This window comes from Lissotriton helveticus, chromosome 2_1, assembly GCF_964261635.1.
Source record: "Lissotriton helveticus chromosome 2_1, aLisHel1.1, whole genome shotgun sequence".
Classification (NCBI taxonomy): Eukaryota; Metazoa; Chordata; class Amphibia; order Caudata; family Salamandridae; genus Lissotriton; species Lissotriton helveticus.
In genome coordinates this window covers 1,651,503,940-1,651,524,694 of record NC_136059.1, presented here as the reverse complement: position 1 = coordinate 1,651,524,694, position 20,755 = coordinate 1,651,503,940, and the positions used below count along the sequence as shown (strand labels likewise).

The window sequence follows — 20,755 nt, the reverse complement described above, 5'->3', positions numbered from 1 at the left end:
TGAGAGTAAATCTCGTGGGCGTAGATGTGGGAGGCACAGATTTAAAGAAGGCCAGAGACCCCTTAATTGTGATGTTACTTCAGCTGGTGAAGTAGAGGAGAAGCATCTCTTAACATCTTAACGTGCAGGACAAACAAAAAAATCCTCCCACATCAGAAGGGGGGTATAGTCTAAGCACAAGAACAACCCCTTCTCCTCCTACCATGTCAGAGACAGGCAGAGTGCTGGTCCATATACTCTTCATGAGGGTTCACAGGAAAAAGTCTCAGCTTTCCACAAGTCACGCAGGGCCTGAAGGTAGACTTCATGTAAGAAGACATTACAAAACTGTGATATATTGAAGAAAAAATTGAAGAAAAACTATGAAAATTGAAGAAAAACTGAGCAGAGCTCAGGGAGACTCCCTTCACACGACGTGCGGTAGAAAATCTGAGAGCCTGAGCCTCTGGGGAGAACATTCTGGTGGGTGCTGTCGCCTGATTGGCTGTAGTTTAGACTATACAAAATGACTAGGATAGTCATGAGTGTGGAAGTTTTTTCTACTGTAGCTTGGGCTACTTTACTTCCTGGTTGGGAATTACTGGTTTTTCCAATGTTATTATAGCATATTATTGCTTTTTTATATACCGTGGGACTCCCACTCCGACGACGGGGAATGATTCAGGCATGTGAATCTATGAAAGACACCCTAATACTGGAGAAACAGGGCATCATGTTGCAGTACAAGACAACATTACACAGTCCTTTTCTTAACATGGTGTTACCTAATAGTGAGGAGCAGGCAACATGGGTAATGTCCCAGTTATTGCATCATGTGGTATATAGCTGATTTGACTGCCTACAGAAGGACGTATATTACAAACACCAATATCAACAATTCAAATGCAAGATTAGTGCCATACAGTCATATTGTCTAAATATGCTCACAATGCCCCTCCCCCCCATACATCTCTAGGGCAAGATGTATGCTAGAAGGGAGCCATACACTACAGAGTGCTCATAACGTGGTCAGATCTGAGCTAAGTTGCGTATGTGTGGGCATCTCTCTGAATCCAATCAATAGCAAATCTTTGCTTGGCTAGCCATAGCAGGCAGTTTCCAGGAAGGCTTAAGCAGATCATTTACATATCCTAAAATGTCCAACATAGGAGTCATGGACATATCAAAATGAGTCCCAAATCTAATTTAGGTTTTGATTTTCTGTCAGTATGAGTGTATCTGTGGGCAATTCCAGTCCATATGCAGAAAGTCTACATTCTGTGCTTTGCACCCCAGCGGCTAGAGTCTGTGGCCAACCCATACTTAATCGGGCTTAAACACCCTGTGCATATGTTTGAATTGTATTAATCAACATTTCCTGAAGTGGACACATTTTTTATTTGTTGGCAGCATTATACCATCTGTACAGTCTCAGTTTCGCGCCAGAGATCTAGTTCCCATTTTGTCTTCATGTTTTGATCCCCAGCAAGAAACTTATTCATGGTACCCCTATATTCTTGTGATCAGTTTTGCCGGATTTGTATTAACAGTGACCATGTTGAGCAAATGCCACTTCAACTGTTCATCTGGTATTTCCACAAATAGTTCCTTCATAGAACTGCGAAGGTGGTCATACATCAACATATCTATAGTGGTATTAGTTTTACCTTGCAAGAGGGTATAATACTAACACAAAATCTTGCCTTTGGTGTCCGTATATAATAATATAATCTTTGGAAGCATAGCTTTACGTCCAACTATTCTTTCTAGCAGTATTAGTAGGAATGGCCACTTAACTACTACATCTAGAAACACAGATGCTGCCTCAAAATCAGTGTAATGTTGATGAGTGAAAGTTGTGAGCAGTTCTTCTGCAGTTGATCACCCTGGAATAAAACCTGACTGGTCCATTCGTATCAGTCCAGGCACCAGAGGGAGCAATCTGTTAGCGATAGTTTTAGCAAGTATTTTGTTGTCAGCTGTGATTTGTGACAGTGGGGGATATGATTAACAATAATGAGATGGTTTATCTAGTTCTGATAATGTAATCACTTCTGGCAAGTGCCCTATTATCGACCTGGACTATAAATGGTGCTAAATTTGTAGCATAGTCTTTGTAAAACTCCATCAGGAGTTAATCACTGACCGGTGCTGAAGCTTTTCTCGTCAGTTTGACCAATGCCTTAAACTACTGAATGCTTTACTCAGTTTGTTCTTCAAACTTAAACAACTTGTTCAGCAGCTACAATCTTATTGCATCCTGACCTGAACTCTGCCTGGGATGGAGCACTGGCGATGGGTCTCTTTGGTGGAATCTTGATAAGGATGGTGTATTAAAATCAGTTTTACAGAGAGCTTCAAATTGCACTCCTGCCATTTTGAAACTCAGTAACAGGTGGTGCTAGACCCTGTTTAATGGTACTTCATTTGCCAATCTTCAGAAAAACACAGCGGCTGAACCTGCCTTGCCATGATTCAAACCCATGAACCGCCTGTTTTCATCCGAATTTATGTAGTTCTTTGTCCCACACTTTTCGAGTGGAGGATGAGTAAGTTCAGTCAGAAGTGATTTAGACTTCTCTGTAAAGTCTGTGTTGCCTGCAGACCTGGTATTAAATATTTAATCTTCTCTTATTGTTCAAGTTTTTCTTCAAAAATTTGGTTTTTAATGCCACATATTTTCAGATTTTGGAGCAAAGATGCTAGGAAGTCTGCTTATCCCCAATTCATGTTTGCTGTATAGCTACGGACAGCTTTGCTTCGCTTTGCAGGTAGCACATACTTAACCAGCCACTTTCTCCTTTCCTGTTGAATAGCTGTTTTGTCAATTTGCAGTTCTGTGTGATTTGTTGCTTCTTTGTGCTGGGTTTGCCCCTCGTCTGGAGCATTGCTCTGTCTTCAACTTTGTGATTGTTTGCTTTGTTGCATCCTCACACAGCTTTAGTTGGTGCACTCTCTCACTCTCTCTCACTCTCTCTCACTCTCTCTCACTCTCTCTCACTCTCTCTCACTCTCTCTCACTCTCTCTCACTCTCTCTCTCACTCTCTCTCTCACTCTCTCTCTCTCTCTCTCTCTCACTCTCTCTCTCACTCTCACTCTCACTCACTCTCACTCTCTCTCTCTCTCTCTCTCACTCTCTCTCACTCTCTCTCACTCTCTCTCACTCTCTCTCACTCTCTCTCACTCTCTCTCACTCTCTCATTTTAGTATTCATATCTCAACCATTAATTCATTAAATTTTAACATCATCATATGGTTAGCACACTTTAGCGTGGGAGTCCTTAGGTGCCGAAATGTTGTATGTACTTGATGTGATCATATGTGGGAAGCAGTTTGGTGTAGTGCATTGTTGCTCACACCGGTGTATTACTAAGATATATTTAACACCATTGAATTGACTAGATCACTTTTTTTTGCTCGAAACATTTTTGGGAAAATGCAAGGTTTTTCCAGGTTATTTCCTGAACTAGGTTTGAAATCTCCGTAATTATAAGCCAGTTGTAAAAACCAATAGCCCATGTAACTCCAATTGTGCCCTTGTCAGTCTTTTTAACAAGTGATACATCTATTGCTCTATTGTCATTATTTGAACCAAGAGGTAGTTGTTAAGCTGGGATACTCTTTCTTCGCCCGTGGATTAGAGATATTTTATCCCCAAGGTAACATATCTGGTCTTGGGGCGCAGTGTGATGGAGAAGGTGTGAGATAGGCAGACAAATTATAATAGCACTTCGATGTAATTGTATAATTTACTCTGCAGATCATATTTCATGTTCAATGGCTGTTATTGGCTTTACGGTTATATCCCATCCTGACTGCAGCAGTTGGTAAACCCTCTCTAAATGTTTGGGAATCTGGAGGACAAGCTGAAGAAAGGGACAAGAGGAATGGATCTACCCGATAGACTGGTATCAGTAATCCCATTTGGAGCGGAGCAAGGGACTTAAATATATAGGCTGTAACAAACTAACCTGAGGGCCACCAAATTACTGTGTGCAGACACCAGAAAAAGGGGGGTAATCCGAGAAGGTCTAGCAGCCTAAATGGCAGCATGCACAAAACAGAGATGTCAAATGAGTTAAAATTATATCAAATGGGCAAAAAATAAGAGTAGATAGCATCAGCAATAGCCATGTATCTTTCTAAAGACAAGATGTTGCATACTGTGGAACAAAATCAACTCATGAGCGAGGACTAAAGTGGAAGAGGATTCAAGGTTGGCAACCTGATTAGATATTGCACAGTGTTTCAAAGTCCATATTTCACTGACTTCTTCTAGGCCCAAGGAGGCCCCCTTTTAAGGGGTTTGTACCCCAAGTTCCCCTGATACCCCAAAAGGAAGGTGGCACCATTCGGGCGAGCCCAAGATGGGGCGGGTCATGGCTTAACCCCCTACGCCACTGAGAGCCTGCCTATGAGAGAGTGTGATACAAAGCACTTGGTAGGTTGCTGCCTTGATATTACAAGAAATCATCCCCCCGCCCCCACTGTTGCCCTTCTGTCCTCTCCCCTCCAGGCAAGACCGATAATTTTAATTAAATCCTAGAGACCCTTGCTTTTTCTAGTATTTTTTTGTGTACATTTCTTTGTTTTAAGATTAACATGGGAGCATAACATATGCAAATACATTTGTCTTGTGCAGACTGAGTTACATTGACATTTCCACAACTGGGCAATAAGTGGGTAGCGTACTTCTGCTAATGTGTCGTGGCATGAATTGGTAAGGTGGTGATGCCTCGGTCAGTGTTTGAGAGCCCTGCGTGCAGGGTGGCCAAGCAGGATTGCATCCAGTAGTGATCCCAGTGTAGAATAACTGTGCAAATGTGGGGGAAGATTAACGGGGAGGAGGGAACTGCGTAGGTTAGCTCAGCTGTGTGCCCATGGATTCAATCCTGGTTTCCCTCCCATCTCTGCTACACTGCCAATCAGTAGCCTGCCCGTGTACAAAGTTTATGTAGCACGAGTGAGAGGGGTGTTGAATGGTGGGGGATACATTTGCGCCTTGGTTGCGGAGGCCAGTCTGGAGTGCCTATGGAGTTCCCGACTCATCTATCTTAGGTGTGCTGGTGGGGATCGAGACCCTTGCTGGGGGTTCTTAAGATCTAGGAGCATGGCATCCCCGGCGGACGCGTAGGGAGTCTTGCGTGACCCCAAGGCGTCTTCTCATCTCAGCACCACACTCTCTTCCTACCTAAGCCCACTTTGTGAAGGAGCAAAATCATGTCTCCCACAGGGGTGGTCAGGACCTTTCCACCCCCTGGTAATCAGGTGCCTATCAGTGATCAGACTTAAATCTATGAAGCATGATGACGCCTTATGCTTTTTGGTTCTGTGGAATAGGCCCAGACTGCATATTTCCCACATGTATCCCAGAATACACTCCCTGCTGTCGGAGAGGCGAGTGGTGATCTCCCGCCAGTAGGCGGCCAGAGCAGTGCCGCCACAAAGCATCTGAATGAGTTCGCATCCACCAGCTGGCAGCGAAGGCACTTGGCATCAGTACGTCAGAAATATCTGTTTATATTTTACGGTGTAAGATATGCCCTGTGTATTATGTAGAGCTGTATGAGGCGAAAGCTAACATTTCAAGGTATGAAAACAGGACCCATCGAGATGTTTTCCCAAACCTTATCAGTGCTAGGACGGGGCAGGGCGGTACCCCAGTGAGGTCAGTCAATGTGCCGCGTGCATCCTCAGTCAGCAAGCCAACTGACAAGGTGCTTCACTGTGCCCATGGTGTGAATGTATTGGATCGTGTGATGCGTTGCCAGTTCCTGCGACACGTCACCCCACTGCACCATCAGTTAAGCAAGCAAGGAGGCGTATAACAGGAACTGGCCCTGAGGTAGGCTGTCCTCTGATGCCAGCTCATCGAAAGTTATCAGTTGGCCATTCTGGTAGAGGTCACCCAGTGACTGCAAACCTGCCTCCTCCCAAGTGAGTAGGTCAGTCCTCATGATGCTGTTTAGGCCTCTCGGTGTGCCCAAAATGGGCAGAGAAGGCACGTACAGGACATAATCCCTGGTGAGAAATATCACGCGTTTGAAGAACCTATGGGCAACTGCCAGCATTAACTGGCTGGGCGTCTTGTCGCTGCTCCCAGGGTGGAATAAACGTAGGATGGACCGGACCGACCGGCCTGGTGATGCCCAGCCGTGTCTTCCAGATGCTGCCTGCTTACCCATCTAGCCACCAATGGACTTATACTGCCAGGTAGTAGTGTTCCATGTGGGGTACTGCGAGGCCTCCACGCAGTCTACTGGCACGTACAATGTAGAGAGCGCAACACGGCAGCGTGTGCCGTTCCAAATGAAGTCACTCATTGTGCGCTCAAAGGAGCGAAATACAGGGGGCGGATAAAGAGAGGTAGATTCACGAAGGAATGTAGGAGACCGGGCAGCACTACAATTTTCAGTATGGCAACACGGCCTATGGCAGACAGGGGCAGACTCCGCCAGAAGGACATTTGCGATCTTATAGCAGACATCACACGCGTAACATTACCGTCTAGTAGGTCATCAGGTTGGTGGTAAATCCTGACTCCTAGATAGCGGAAGGCATTGGGATGCCATCGGATGGCCAGAGATGGTTATTTTGGGTTCTATTGTGGACAGAGCGAACGGGTATAAACATGACTTTGCCCAGTTGACACAGAGGCAAGAGAGAGACGCAAAGTTGGCCAGCTTCTTAGCGATATCATCTCTGGGCGCTCGAATGACCCTGACATAAAGGAGGTCATACGTATAAAGCGAGACAGAGTGCGTTCCGTCATCTAGCAGTATCCCCTGTGATGCCCCTCCATTCTGGAGGGCCGCCGTCAGAGGTTCCATGGCCAAGGAGAACAGGAACAGGGATAGAGGAGAACTCCTGCCTGGTGCCGCGTCCGATGTTTACTGGGCCAAACAGGTAAGGGCCTGTCTTCACTTTTGCCCGAAGGAGAGTATACAAAAACATTATCAGGCGTTGGTAACGATCGCCCAGGCCGCTTCTGAAGAGAACTGCAAATAGGTAATCCTATTCTAGCGTATCAGACGTCTTCTCCAAGTCGAGCTGCACACACCCAGAATGCGGCCACTGCTCTGGTGAGTATCTGGCCACCCAAAAGAAGCAGCGCAGATATAGGGATGTGCTGCGGGACGGGACAAATCCATTTTGCTCAGCGTGGACCAGTGCAGGAACCAGGAGGGCCAGGCGCTCCTCCAGTATTTTGGCCAGAATTTTATAGTCCGTGTTAAGGAGCACCAGTGGGTGGTAAGAGCCCAGCATTTCCGGGTCTCGATCTGGTTTCGGTAAGGAGATGAATAGGGACTCCCATAATGACGGTGGCAGCCTTGATGTCTCCAGTGCAGCCTCGTATTGGGCTAACAAGTGGGGGATAATTCTGTTGCATATGCCTTATAGTATTCTGCCAGCAGGCCATCCGGGCCAGGAGCTTTCCCGGTGGCCAGGGCTCTATTGGCTTCTTGGACTTCAAAAAGAGAGAGGAACTCCTCTAGCTTGCACGGGTCCGTGACAACGAGCGAGCTGTATAGATCTGTGTAGTGTTTAACTAATTCAGCATGGATTTCCTGTTGGGTGTGTAGAAGCTAACCGAGGTCCGAGCGCAAGCGCCAGGACCGGCCGGCGCGGATGTTCCTGTCTAATTAGGCATGCCAATCAGCGGCTGGCTCGGTCTGCAGAGGCATGAGTATTGTGGTACACAAACAATGATGCTTAGTCCAGGTGTAGTATTAGATTCCTCTTTATTGACAGGTAGATAGGTGGCAGGTTACAGGATAGGAAGTTACAAGGAGAAACCCCACCAGGAGAGAGCTTCCAGCTCCTCAGCCTGAGATGACCAACTGACTCTCTATCTAGAGTCAGGCACTTAACATTCCATGATGTCACAGGACATTCTGATGCAGTGGTAGAGAGGGAAAATACATAGAACTATTTACCACACATCCTCTTCCGTTAACAAACAACAGCAAGAAAGAAGTCAAGACGGAGCAGAAGGGATTCAGAGGAGACTGTAGACACCAGAGCTAGTAAAAGAGACAATTTGAAAAGCAGGAAACTCAAGCATGAAAGTAGAAACAAAAGTCCATAAAAAGAGGCATGTAGAAAAATAAGCATAAGATGCACAGATGAATTAAATGCAAATTACATAACATGCCCATCCACCCTCCTTAACAAACAAGGTAGCGATCCTAGCAAATCAAGCAGAGTGTAACAACCTAATGACAAAATCAGTACAGATGGAAATAAGCACAATGAAAAGAAAATTTCAACCTACACAGAAAAGGAATGCCTTGCAAAAGAGACTAGTGCATGATATGCACTGACAACCTCCCCATAAAGGGTACACATAGAAAGGCAACCTCAAAACCGTGGAACAAAAGAACTTCCCAGGAAAGGGAACACCAGAGGAACCTAACACCCCTGGAACAAAGTAGACAGTAGCCACACCAAAGTGGCACAACTACACCAAGAGGTAGCGCTGACAACGCACCCCGACAACCCACAAACAGTGATACATCTCCTCCCCTAACAAAAGGGTACACCATTGAACAAAGCTGAACAAAGTAGAGATTGTTCAAGATAAAATCACTAAATGGCGGCGCTGACGACGCACACCACCTTCCCCAAAAAAGGGTACACAAAGAAAACCAATCTTTGAAACTTTGGAGCAGAATAGTTACATGCAGACAACCTCCCCTAATCAAAGGGTACACCACGTGAAAGTGCGCAACGTAACTTCTTCAAAGAGTAACAACAAAACTTCTAGGAAACAACAGGTAGGCACTGACTAGCACCATGACCCCACAACCTCCCCTAAATAAGGGTACACTATATGTACTAACCCTACGTACATAGATGGAGTAAGATAAGACACAAACACCCTAGCTGGCCAAGCAGGGTGAAACACAGGATACACACCCTGTGAGACCAAAACTACGACATCCCCTATATATATATATAGGGTACACCATAAGGTACAACATTGCCCTAGTTACAAAATATGGCATTAACTAGCCACACGCTCTGCCCTAAGTAAGGGTACACCATAGGGTAAGATGTTGCCTCAGGAAACAAAACTCCCCACAACAGAGAACAACAAAAAGTACAAGATCACCCAGAGAGAGTTCTGTGTAACTCTAGGCGTATGTCAAAGCGACCACAACCACAGACTCAATATGCTCAAAACATACACCCACCCACAACATGCACGGAGATACTAAAAAGTTCACCACAATTACAACCCCCCAAAAGTAAATGAAACAATCCATTATGCCCAACACACACATCGACCTTCAACATACACCAAAATACAAATAATGAAAAGCATAGGCAAATGAAGAAAAAAAAAAACAAGAGTCTTTAGCTCCGGTGAGCGATTTCTCACCCGGGTTCCTGTAGACAGGGCCCTCGGAAAGTAACATGCCTCGAAAATGCAGTGAAGAAGGCTCCAGATGATCCAAAGTCAAAAGCAGAATTCATAAAAGTGAAAAGTCACGACCATTCTCAAGGGAGACGAGTCCAAAATGTTCAGTTGTACTCCGAATTATTACTGGGCTGGTGAAAGCTTGAGACGAAGTGAAAGTTTGAGAAGAGTCGAGTCACGTAAGTGAGCAACGAAAACATCATGTTCCTTTTATCACTAAACTTCAAAAACGGAACTGGCAGAGCTGCGTTTAGAGGAAAGGCAGAAGCACTCGAACACACTGCTGGCGGCACGCTGTGACGTCCGCATGTCGCACACAGGATGGCTCAAGGGACGTTGCTGCGCGAAGACTCCTGAGGGCAGCCAAAGAAGAACGTCATAGACGCTGCTCGTGAGGAGGTAAGAAGTGCCCGGCGTGTGCGCATTTTGAAATTCAAACATGAAGGGTCAATCACACCAGTAAAGCTGTACATGCGCCCCGTGTGCATATTTAAATCCAAAAGATGCCGGCACAAGAGTGAAGGAGGGGCGGACACTCGCACCCTCAAAGCTGTACATGTGCTCCGTGTGGACTTCCACATTGAAGGATGCCGGCACCAAAGTAAAGAAGGGGCGGTGACACATTCCCACAAGTGCGAGAACGGGTAAAACCCAACGGCACATTGAAAATGTTAAGTGACATTCAGGTTACATAAAAAACAACTAAAAAAAACGAGACTTCACTGACTAAGGTTGCTGTGCATGAGAGTGTACTGCCTGCGCCAGGGCACCTAAATAATAGCAGACACCAATAGTGCTCAAAAATAAATGCTTACACTGTGTGAAAACACACAATATATACACTTGTTGAAATAGAAGCGAACTGTCAAAGTACACAAGAGGACCAGGAGACACAAGAGGGTGATCAAGCCCGCTGAGACAGTGGCTCTTGTAGCTGGAAACAGTCAGACTCCAGATGACAGATGGATGGCAGTTAGAGCTCTCACAACACAGACGCCCAGGGTGCAGGCTGTCCAAGTTGAAAAGGACACTGGTGGGGTTTACTGGGCGTTTGTTTGATGTCCAGAAAGTAGACTTACTTGAATTTAGGACAGTCCTTGGTTTCTTTATAGCTGGGTTCCATTTTTCCTTCTTTGCAGCGTAGATTAGTCCAAAAAACGTCGCCAAAATGTGGTACACAAACAATGATGCTTAGTCCAGGTGTAGTATTAGATCCCTCTTTATTGACAGGTAGATAGGTGGCAGGTTACAGGATAGGAAGTTACAAGGAGAAACCCCACCAGGAGAGAGCTTCCAGCTCCTCAGCCTGAGATGACCAACTGACTCTCTAGCTAGTCAGGCACTTAACATTCCACGATGTCACAGGACATTCTGATGCAGTGGTAGAGAGGGAAAATACATAGAACTATTTACCACAAGTATGGGCAGAGAGGGTGGCGTAATTGAGGCAGCGAAGCCTTTCCAGTAAGTCTGCGTACTTGCGCTACGCTGCAGCTAAGCACTGTGCACCCATGTATCTGTCACTGCAATGGATTCCAGGCGGAGGAGTGATTGTTCAAGGTTCGACACCTTGCCATCTAACTGCCTGTGGATACCCCAGCAGAGGCCCAAGCAGTGGCCGCGGATCACTGCTTTGTGCGCCTCCCAATCTAACCCCGCACCTGTTCCTGGGCCTGCGTTTGGGTCAAAGTAGGTGCAGATTGCGCCGTTGAGGGCTGCGTGATAGGGTGGGTCATCCAGCGCCGCCGGTTGAAGACGCCATAGATGTGCGGCTTGGTCAGGTCCTGGCCACTTGAGCCGAAGGAGGTGGGGGTTGTGGTCTGAATGTCTGGTTCCCAGATAATCCTCATGGTGGCACCAAGGAAGCATTCCCGCCGGGCCCACAAAGCGGTCAATGCGAAGATGTAAATCGTGTGGCGAGGCATAAAAGAAGTAGATTTTAGTCCCGGGATACTGTGTGTGCCAAATATCCGTAAAGTGGAAGTGGTTTAGTCAGTCGCCTAGTGTCTTAGCATTGACGTTGCTGTCATGCGTGAGCGGGGAATAAAGGATCTATCCAGTGCAGTATAAAGCACGGAGTTAAAATCCCCTCCTTTTAACTAGGGTAGGGAGCTCTAGCGCGCCTTAACATCTGACAAGGAGTGCCAAAAGAGCTTGCCTGCTCGATATTAGGAGCGTTTATTGTCCCGAAGTCTTTCAAAGCAAACTAATTGCGCGACGAGTTCCTGTCGGAACATTAAGCAAACACTTAAAAAACACAGCATATGCAACCCATTAATGAAGCCACTTTCATAAAACAAGGTTGCCACAAGATCCACCTAAACAATAAATGAATTGCGACTGGTGGCATAATACTACTTTTGACGGCTCATTTGCCGGTTGACTATCTAAAACAGTAAATAATACCCTGGTGGCCTCTGCTGACTTCGAATGTCCTGTGACGCGAGCAAAAACAATTTATCTTCATTGAAGTGATACTTCAAACTTCAGGTTACACCGTGCCCTGATGCCAATCCCTTGAATCACCGCAGGGATTAGAAACACGTCGGCCATTTCCATCTGGTCTTTTCCACATAGGGCAATTGTTAATTCCTATTTTCCAGTGAGGGTGTGCAATCCACAATGCACCCCTCGGAGAAGTAATTTCTCCCATGTGGCTACAGTTCCTTAAAAAAAAAAACGCCTATTGATAGGAAAATGGGGAACTGACAATAATTGTTTATCGCTGGTGTAATTTCGTGTACTATGTAAATCAACCACTGTCTTTGTAAATACTGCTGCACGGTTTTGTTTGTCTATTTACACATTGTTTATGTATGCCAATTACAAGCGTTGTATTTAATATGTATCACATCTCAGACATGAAGCAAATGTCCCCATATGAGTACCCCTCTAGCCTGCGAAGAGTACCCCGTGGCGTAGAACTGCCGTTGCCACCTGTGCCGGAGACAGTGGGTCTCTGGCATTGTAAGATGTGTTTCCTGTAGTAGCGCTATATGTGCTGACTGGCGTTTAAGGTAGTCGTAAGTGTTGTAGCGGCGCAAATGAGTATGCATCACCCTCACATTCCAAGATATTGATAATGGGCGACATGGTTTATGTAAGTGAGCATGGGCATGCGCGTGGCAAGTGTCCGGGAAAGGCAGAAATATTGACCAAAAGGTGTTGGCAGGAGGCTGCACCTGCCGATGCTTGCATCGCTGAGGTGTGGGCAATGTTGTGTTGCAGTTCTCTCAGTAGGGGCTGTAGTGAAGAAGAAAAGGGGCAAGAGGAAGGTAGGAGGAGAAGAGTAGGAGGACAGAACAGGGGCTAACCGTGTCAGAGCAGAGGAACAACAAGTATCCACCCAAATTGTGGGTAAAACTCACACTACAACAAATGGCTGGCTTTGCCGAGAAACTGGGTGGTGTGGAGTTTTGGAGGTGAAGGGGGTGTACTGCATTAGCTTGCAGTGCAGGCCCCAAGTGTAACGCTTTGCTGAGCTCACTGTGCCATGCGTGAGGTACTAGTTAGTGTCGGGGAGCAATGCCCGAGTGCCTGCATGTCACCGTGACAGTTGCCAGAGAGGAATCAGTGCAGTGGGTCAACATGGGACACAAGAGGTGCGCTGTGTGATACAGAGTGATCTGTTGCAGATGAGAGACAGTTCCTTAGGGCAGTTCATCCACCGTTTGTGGCGTGATGCAAAGGAGTGTCCAGCTCTCTTTGTGAGCCATGGGTGCCCAACGTGGCTGCAGCTCGGAGCGCTTCTCTGCGTTCTTGAATTACTTGTTCCAGGTTTGTTGCGTCAGGGATGAAACCGCATCCTGTGCCCGCTCCGTGCATTCCAGTTGTGTGGCCATGGTGTCCAGTTGCGAGGGGGCTGATATCACCCCATTCATTTGGCGGCATATTCCAAAGCTTGTTGTGTGAGGCAGTGGGTGTCGGCAGTGGTCAAGTGGCGCTGGTCCTGATATGACCCGAGGTTTCAGAGGGCTAGCAGCAAGTGTGTCTGGTGAGTGTAGGATCACCACTTATTAACACCTCTCAATATCTTGCCCCTCTCCGATGCATTCACTTATGTTCCTGTGCTATGGTTAGTGGCAACCTCCTGTGGGCCTAGTCCAGGCATGGTCTACGTGCCCTGTGTGGGATAAACAGGCACCTCGTGGGCAAGGGGGGGGGAGGGGAAGAGTAGACCTCCTGGATCCGTGCTTGGCTGTTCTTCGGGAAGTAGCAGAGGTCTAGGCCAGCTGCGGCTGTGCAGCAGGAAGGGGATCTGCCGAGAGGGGTGCCCTCCAGTATCTTTGTGGGCTTCTTTGCGCATGTAGTATGGCCCGGATGGGTGCAGGTTTCAGCAACAGATATCCCTGAGTGTTGCAGGTCTGGGCGTCAAGCAGCCCCCGGACCTTGTAATCAGCAGAGGCCCCTCCATAGGGGCGTTGCGCCACTGCTTTCTCGCAGAGCGAAAAGGCAGAAACATAAAATGGTAAAATTACCATTTTATGTTTCTGCTTCTCACACAGTGAGAAAGCAGAAGTGCCTGGTTGGGGGCGGGGTGGTGAGCGCTTCTGCTTGAGAGCAGGGAGGGGGAGTGGCTTACCCACTGTTGTGGGTACTGACTGTTTGGTCGGCCGCTGGAGCCCAAAACGCGCCAGGACTAGAAGCAGCAGGAGCTGAGGAGTCGGCGCGGGATGCGGTCGCGGAGGAAGATACTTTTAAAAATATTTTATACAGATGGTGGAGGAGCACAGCCATAGCTCACATGAGGCACAAAGAGGCCTCATATGCCAGTTCACAGCATTATGAATTCCAACAAGCAAGTAGTGGTGAGCACTATAAGGTGCTTGAGGGCAGTGTTGAAGCTGGCAATGGTGGGCAGAGATGAGCTGGCTCTCATGGGCAGCGTGTGAAGGTGGTATTGGTGGATAGTGTGAGGTGCCAGAAACAGTGGACACTGTAAAAGTTGGCACAGGTGAGCCCTCTTCCACACTCTATCTTGCTGTCTGTTACCATACTTTTTTCTGCCACACACTCAACATCTCTGTGTGGTCCTCTGTGTAATAACCTCCCCAAAAAATCCAACACCCAGCAATTTCTTAAATGATAAATGTATCATTCGTCTTGCTTTATTAACCTTCCTGCTTCTTCAAGTTTGCTTGAAAATGCATCATTTGTCCACTCTTTTTTCAAGATTTTCTCGGGGGTTGTTTGGGCTCGCTCACTATGCTCGCCGTAGTGATGTACGACAATAATTTTGCACCTCACCACTTTCAAATGTCACCAGCCACCACTGCTTGTAATATCCCATCCTCCCGAGTCTTGCGCCTGAGCCTTCAGACGAGGCTTTTATAGGTCGGTGTGGAGGCCGGTGCAGGCGGTTTGATTGCAGGAGGAGAAGGGGGTCGCTAATGAAGGCGCCCAGCAGTGCGGCACATACTCCCTTTTCTGCACCTGTGAAGTAGGTCAGGTGCGTGCGGTGCGCTCCAGCAGACCTCTGAGGCAGCACAGGCCTGGGCCCGACACGACCCCAGCGCCCGACAGCCACCCTCTGTTCCACGGCCCTCATCTGTTGGTGGTGCAGTTCAGCATGCTCACAACCCCAGGCGAACAATACCTTCAGCAGTACCCGGGACCTTAGCTAGGACTCAGGATGGCAATGTGAGCAAGGTAGTATCATCCGATATGGGACTTGGACGCGGAGCCTTCTCAAACAGCGTCTGCCATGTTAACCAGTTGGCCATGCCGCCACCCCCCCCCCCTTGCTTTTCCTAGTATGCACAAGCAGTCATCCCCATGTCCCTTCCAAAATGTTCCTCCCAGAGAAATCCTACTTTCACTGTTATCAGGTAATGCCTTCCATTTACAAAAAGTCAGTTTGATGAAAGGAGACTTAGCCTGATTTGTTTTTAAATTTCGCCTAGGACCGCAGCATGGTACATTGACTGGGTAGTTCTCGTTTTGTTCAATCTTAGCCCAGCCTTTCTCTGACTGCAATTTCATCTCGAGAAAAAAAGTACTATTCTGCTTGCCATTCAGTTTTCTAATTTCTCTACAAATGGAAATGTGATGTGCACTGTAGACAGTTTTTGCTTTAAGACTAGCCTTCAAATGATTCTCTGTTTTTCTGCACACTCCTGCAGAGTTAATCTTTCTTAACACTCGTTAATAAACACATGTTCACTCCAAACGCGTTTGGCTCACTTCTTTCTCAAACCTTTTGCCCCGTTCTTCCTCTGTATCATGTCTCCCTCATACAGCTTCAGTAGCCCTTGTTTGCAATGTTGTTTATTGCTTTTTATTCGTTTAATGTTTTATAGAACAACAATGTAATTACACTTTGATTACGATTTATGAACGTTAGACTTTTTCTGCACGCGTCAAAATTATTTAATTGACTGTTTTGCAGGAGAGCCCGATAAGGAGCTGAATCCGAAAAAGAAAATCTGGGAGCAGATCCAGCCTGACCTGCACACTGATGAGCATTGTGTGGCCACGTACAAAGGCGTGGCATTCGAGGTGCAGGGGAAAGGAGTCTGCAAGGCTCAAACCATGACCAAAAGTGGAATCAAATAACTGTCGGTGCTCTGTAGAAGAATAGCTAATAGATTGCTGAACGTTTTACACATGAAGAAACATCAAACACAATAAAGTAATACATATCTGTGCCCAAACGTGTACAATGTGTTATCTTATGTTTTAACTATATGCTATTTTACTCTTAATTTTTCGAAATGGGTCCAAGCAGGGATTTAAGTGGGAGGAAAAAACTGGGAGGGTCTCTCAAAGGGGCGTTGCCAATGTAATTAAGGGAGTGGCTTAAAAAACGCAAGCTAAAAATCTGTGCTTAGCATAGTGTGACGTCCAAATTGTATTTTGCTGTTTCTGACATTGCATCCAGATATGATACAACTAACATTATACCTACAACAAATGACGACTATTGGCTTTGGCAATGCTTGTTAGTTTCATAAGATAAATATGCAGCAACTACAGGCTTGTGGATAATATTGAACAAGCATTGGCATTGCCAATAGGTCTCGCTTTTTGGACCCTATAAGTATTTAGTTATGCAGCAGAATATTCTTGGTGCAACAACACCAACTGTTGCATGGCTAAACACTTATAAGGTCCCAAATGCAAGACCTATCGGCTATGCTAATGCTTGTTTTAATCTCCCACTTGCCTCTTCAGATGTATTAGCATGTGTGGATAAATAGAGAAATATTGCGTACCAGTACAAAGGGCAGAGTAGGGTGAATAAACTGCGTCAATTAATGGGATTACTAGAATAAATAAGATTTATAAAAGGGTGAATGACACGAGTAAACGAAAGAGGAGTTAAAGAATGAGAAATAAATACACAATTGAATGAATGGTTACTCCAAAAATGGAACTTACCTCAGTACTTAACTCCTACAATTTGATTTCTCTTATTTCCGCATTACCGAATGAAAGCCTGTATGTTATATCAGCCAATGATAACACCTGGTTCCTGCTGCAGATCTCAAGTAAGTAGTTCCGGCCAAACACCGAAGAACTGCATGAGTGCAGGGCAGGCTAGCCGCCACGCATTGAGTTTCTACTTTTGCTCCGCCCCTCTCACTCACGGATTGCTAAGTCATACCCCTGATCGGTATGCAGATGAAAGCAGCGGCACACCGAGCTGAACGAACGCTCACACTTCAGTGACAAGGTGCACCAGCCTCTTTTACCGAGAGGGAAGGTTTATTTACCTTTGTACTACGCGCTCGGTGGACGATCTGTGAATGCAGGCCTTAGCCGCACGAGCAACACGTCTAAAAGTACTTGTATTTTTAGAGTGGATAGTTGTAGAAATGTTTGCATTATGAAGCTATGTAATTAATTTTTTTCTTTTCTTGTTGGCAAGAGTGGTCTTATTAATCAAATAAACAGACTAAGATATTTAAAAACTATATCAATGTGAGATTCCCTAGCTTTAGAGAAGGCACGTTTTGGATCTATTAATAGCACGGAGGCGAAGATTATGTTTGTCTCTCTTCGCCTTACATATCTACTGGCGCGACAGCACGAAAAAGTGTAAGTGAAGTGTGGGCGCAAACAGGAGTTGTGCGCTCGCGTGAAAGTGAAAGAAATCTTGCGTGCTTGTGCGCGTAACAGCAAGCTGGTGGCTGCCTTTGGTGGCACTTGAAAAACCCGCTTACTAAATGTCTCGCCAGGTCAGCGCATGCGCTGGTTCTATTGAGACCTACAAAGCTTCCCCTTAAAGTCCTGGTGACACCATGACAATGTTGCTGCTCCTGAGTTTCAAAAAGAGAAGGGAAATCCAGTGAGAAAATGACTCTCTTTAAAGGATTTATTTCCCTTTCCCTACAACGCTCACCGTAACTTTGCCACTAGCGAGAAGTGAGCAGTGTGAGCACACGCACATCCATGTGCCTGCGGTGACTGCAGTCCTGAAAAAAAGGGCCGCCTGTGCCAAGGCACAAAACAGAGCCCAATAGAGACCCGTTTCGAGGCCCCTTTTAAAAAAACTGCCGGTGCTCAGCACCGGTGAGACCTGGCCCACTACAGCCCTGAGTCCAAGTCAATTTTAAGTAAAAAATAAAAATAATAATTATGTATTTATTTCTTTTTTAATTGGATCGTTTGAAGGTAATGTTTTAATTGTTTTACAGGATAGTTATATGTTCTGAGGAAGGTTTATTTTGTAATGCGACACTGTTCTGCATTAGCGGTACATGAGCTCTCATCCTACTGGTTGTCTGGAAAGGAATCCTCTTTGCATAAATCATGGGTTTTCTATACCAGTCTTCAAACAATGCATCATCAAGAATACCTGGACAGCATGGTACAAACTTGCCTTCCTGAAGAAAGCGCGTCATAGGATCCTCGCTGGTAATTGTAAATGTAGAATATTTCCCCCAATGTGTGGGGACCCCAGAACAGTTCCTTTCGATAGTTGAACAATCATTTGCAATGCAACAGGTGTACTCATAGTACGGCCTGTGGGCCGCCCACGGCCCGGCAAGCCTTCCTTGGCGGCCCGCGGACCTTGCAGACATTTTACCTGTGTTTTTAAAAAAAAAAAAAAGAATTTTTTATAAGAGTTTCAGCAAACACTGCCGCAGCAGCGCGGACTCCGAGACACTCTGCTCTGATTCACAACAAATCCTCATTAACAAGTAAATGGTCTTTTAAAGACCTGTGAAGTACTCTGGCGTGACTGTGTGTGTGTGTGTGTGTGTGTGTGTGTGTGTGCGCGCGCGCCTGGGAAGCTGGGGTGAGGTGACAGAGGGTGACGAACAGAGGGAGAGGAAGAGAGAGAGAGAGACAGAGCGAGGGAGACAGAGGGATGGAGACAGTGGGAGACGGAGAGAGGGAGACAGAGAGAAAAAGGGAGACAGACAGGAGGGCGACAGAGGGAGGGAGACAGACAAAGGGAGGGAGACAGACAAAGGGAGATTGACTGAGGGAGCAAGAGCAAGGGAGACGGAGGGAGGGAGACAGATAGAGACAGACGGGCAGACCGAGGCAGAAACGGAGAGGGAGACAGAGACGGGGGACAGACAGAGAGGCAGATGGTGAGGGAGATGGAGAGAGGGAGGGTGACCGAGAGAGAGAGGGAGACCGAGAGGGAGACAGAGAGGGAGACAGACAGAGAAAGAAAGAGAGAGAGAGAGAGAGAGAGGGAGACCGAGAGAGAGAGAGGGAGACCGAGAGAGGGTGACCAAGAGAGAGAGAGAGACCGAGAGAGAGAGACCGAGAGAGAGAGACCGAGAGAGAGAGAGAGGGAGACCGAGAGAGAGAGACCGAGAGAGAGAGAGGGAGACCGAGAGAGAGAGAGGGAGACCGAGAGAGAGAGAGGGAGACCGAGAGAGAGAGAGAGGGAGACCGAGAGAGAGAGAGGGAGACCGAGAGAGGGAGACCGAGAGAGAGAGAGGGAGACAGAGAGAGAGAGAGAGACCGAGAGAGAGGGAGACAGGGAGACACAGAGAGAGAGGGAGACAGAGAGAGAGGGAGACAGAGAGAGAGGGAGACCGAGAGAGAGGGAGACCGAGAGAGAGAGAGAGGGAGACAGGGAGACACAGAGAGAGAGGGAGACAGAGAGAGAGGGAGACAGAGAGAGAGGGAGACAGAGAGAGAGGGAGACCGAGAGAGAGGGAGACCGAGAGAGAGGGAGACCGAGAGAGAGGGAGACCGAGAGAGAGAAGGAGACCGAGAGAGAGAAGGAGACCGAGAGAGAGAAGGAGACCGAGAGAGAGAAGGAGACCGAGAGAGAGAGTGAGAGGGAGACGGAGAGAGAGGGAGACGGAGAGAGAGGGAGAGAGAGAGGGAGACGGAGAGAGGGAGGGAGACGGAGAGAGGGAGGGAGACGGAGAGAGGGAGGGAGACAGAGAGAGGGAGGGAGACAGAGAGAGGGAGGGAGACAGAGAGAGGGAGGGAGAGAGAGGGAGGGAGAGAGAGGGAGGGAGACAGAGAGAGGGAGGGAGACAGAGAGAGGGAGGGAGACAGAGAGAGGGAGACAGAGAGAGGGATACAGAGAAAGAGAGAGGTAGACAGAGAAAGAGAGAAGTAGACCGAGCGAGAGGAAGACAGAGGGAGACCGAGCGAGAGGGAGACAGAGGGAGACAGAGCGAGAGGGAGACAGAGCGAGAGGGAGACAGAGCGAGAGGGAGACAGAGCGAGAGGGAGACAGAGCGAGAGGGAGACAGAGCGAGAGGGAGACAGAGCGAGAGAGAGACAGAGCGAGAGAGAGACAGAGAGAGAGACGGAGACAGAGAGAGAGAGGGAGACGGAGAGAGAGGGAGACGGAGAGAGAGGGAGACGGAGAGAGAGGGAGACGGGGCAAGAGGGAGAGAGAGGGAGGGAGGGATGGCGACTGGGAGAGAGAGGTAGACAGAGGGTGACAGACAGAGGGAGACAAAGAGAGACAGACCGAGGGAGACAGACGGGGAGAGAGAGGGAGGGAGACAGGAAAGGAGAAAGAGGGAGGAGGGCGGCAGAGGGAGGAGGGCGACAGGAGGGAGGAGGGCGACAGGAGGGAGGAGGGCGACAGAGGGAGGGAGGGTGACAGACAGACAGAGGGAGAGAGGGTGACAGAGACAGACAGAGGGAGAGAGACATACAGTGAGAGAGACGGGGAGAGAGAGGGAGACAGAGGGAGGGAGACAGACCGAGGGAGACAGACAGAGGGAGACAGACAGAGGGCGACAGACAGAGGGCGACAGACGGAGGAAAGGAGGGAGTGGGAGGGAGACAGAGAGATAGGGAGACAGATAGAGGGGGACGGAGGGAGGGAGGGTGACAGAGACAGACAGAGGGAGAGAGAGACATACAGTGAGTGAGACAGGGAGAGTGAGGGAGACAGAGGGAGAAAGGGGAAAGGT

General features: G+C 47.6%; 1 protein-coding gene across 3 annotated transcripts in view; it reads left to right on the top strand.

The window, feature by feature from the left end:
* AIMP1 (aminoacyl tRNA synthetase complex interacting multifunctional protein 1) overlaps positions 1–16,051 on the top strand; it is a 165,464-nt gene extending 149,413 nt beyond the window's left edge. For all 3 annotated transcript variants that reach the window (XM_078676603.1, XM_078676602.1, XM_078676604.1), the window contains exon 7: positions 15,793–16,051. In XM_078676603.1, the coding sequence (XP_078532729.1) occupies positions 15,793–15,959 (167 nt within the window). In that variant the 3' untranslated portion in view covers positions 15,960–16,051. The remainder of the gene's footprint in view (positions 1–15,792) is intronic.
* Positions 16,052–20,755: the final 4,704 nt, after the last annotated feature.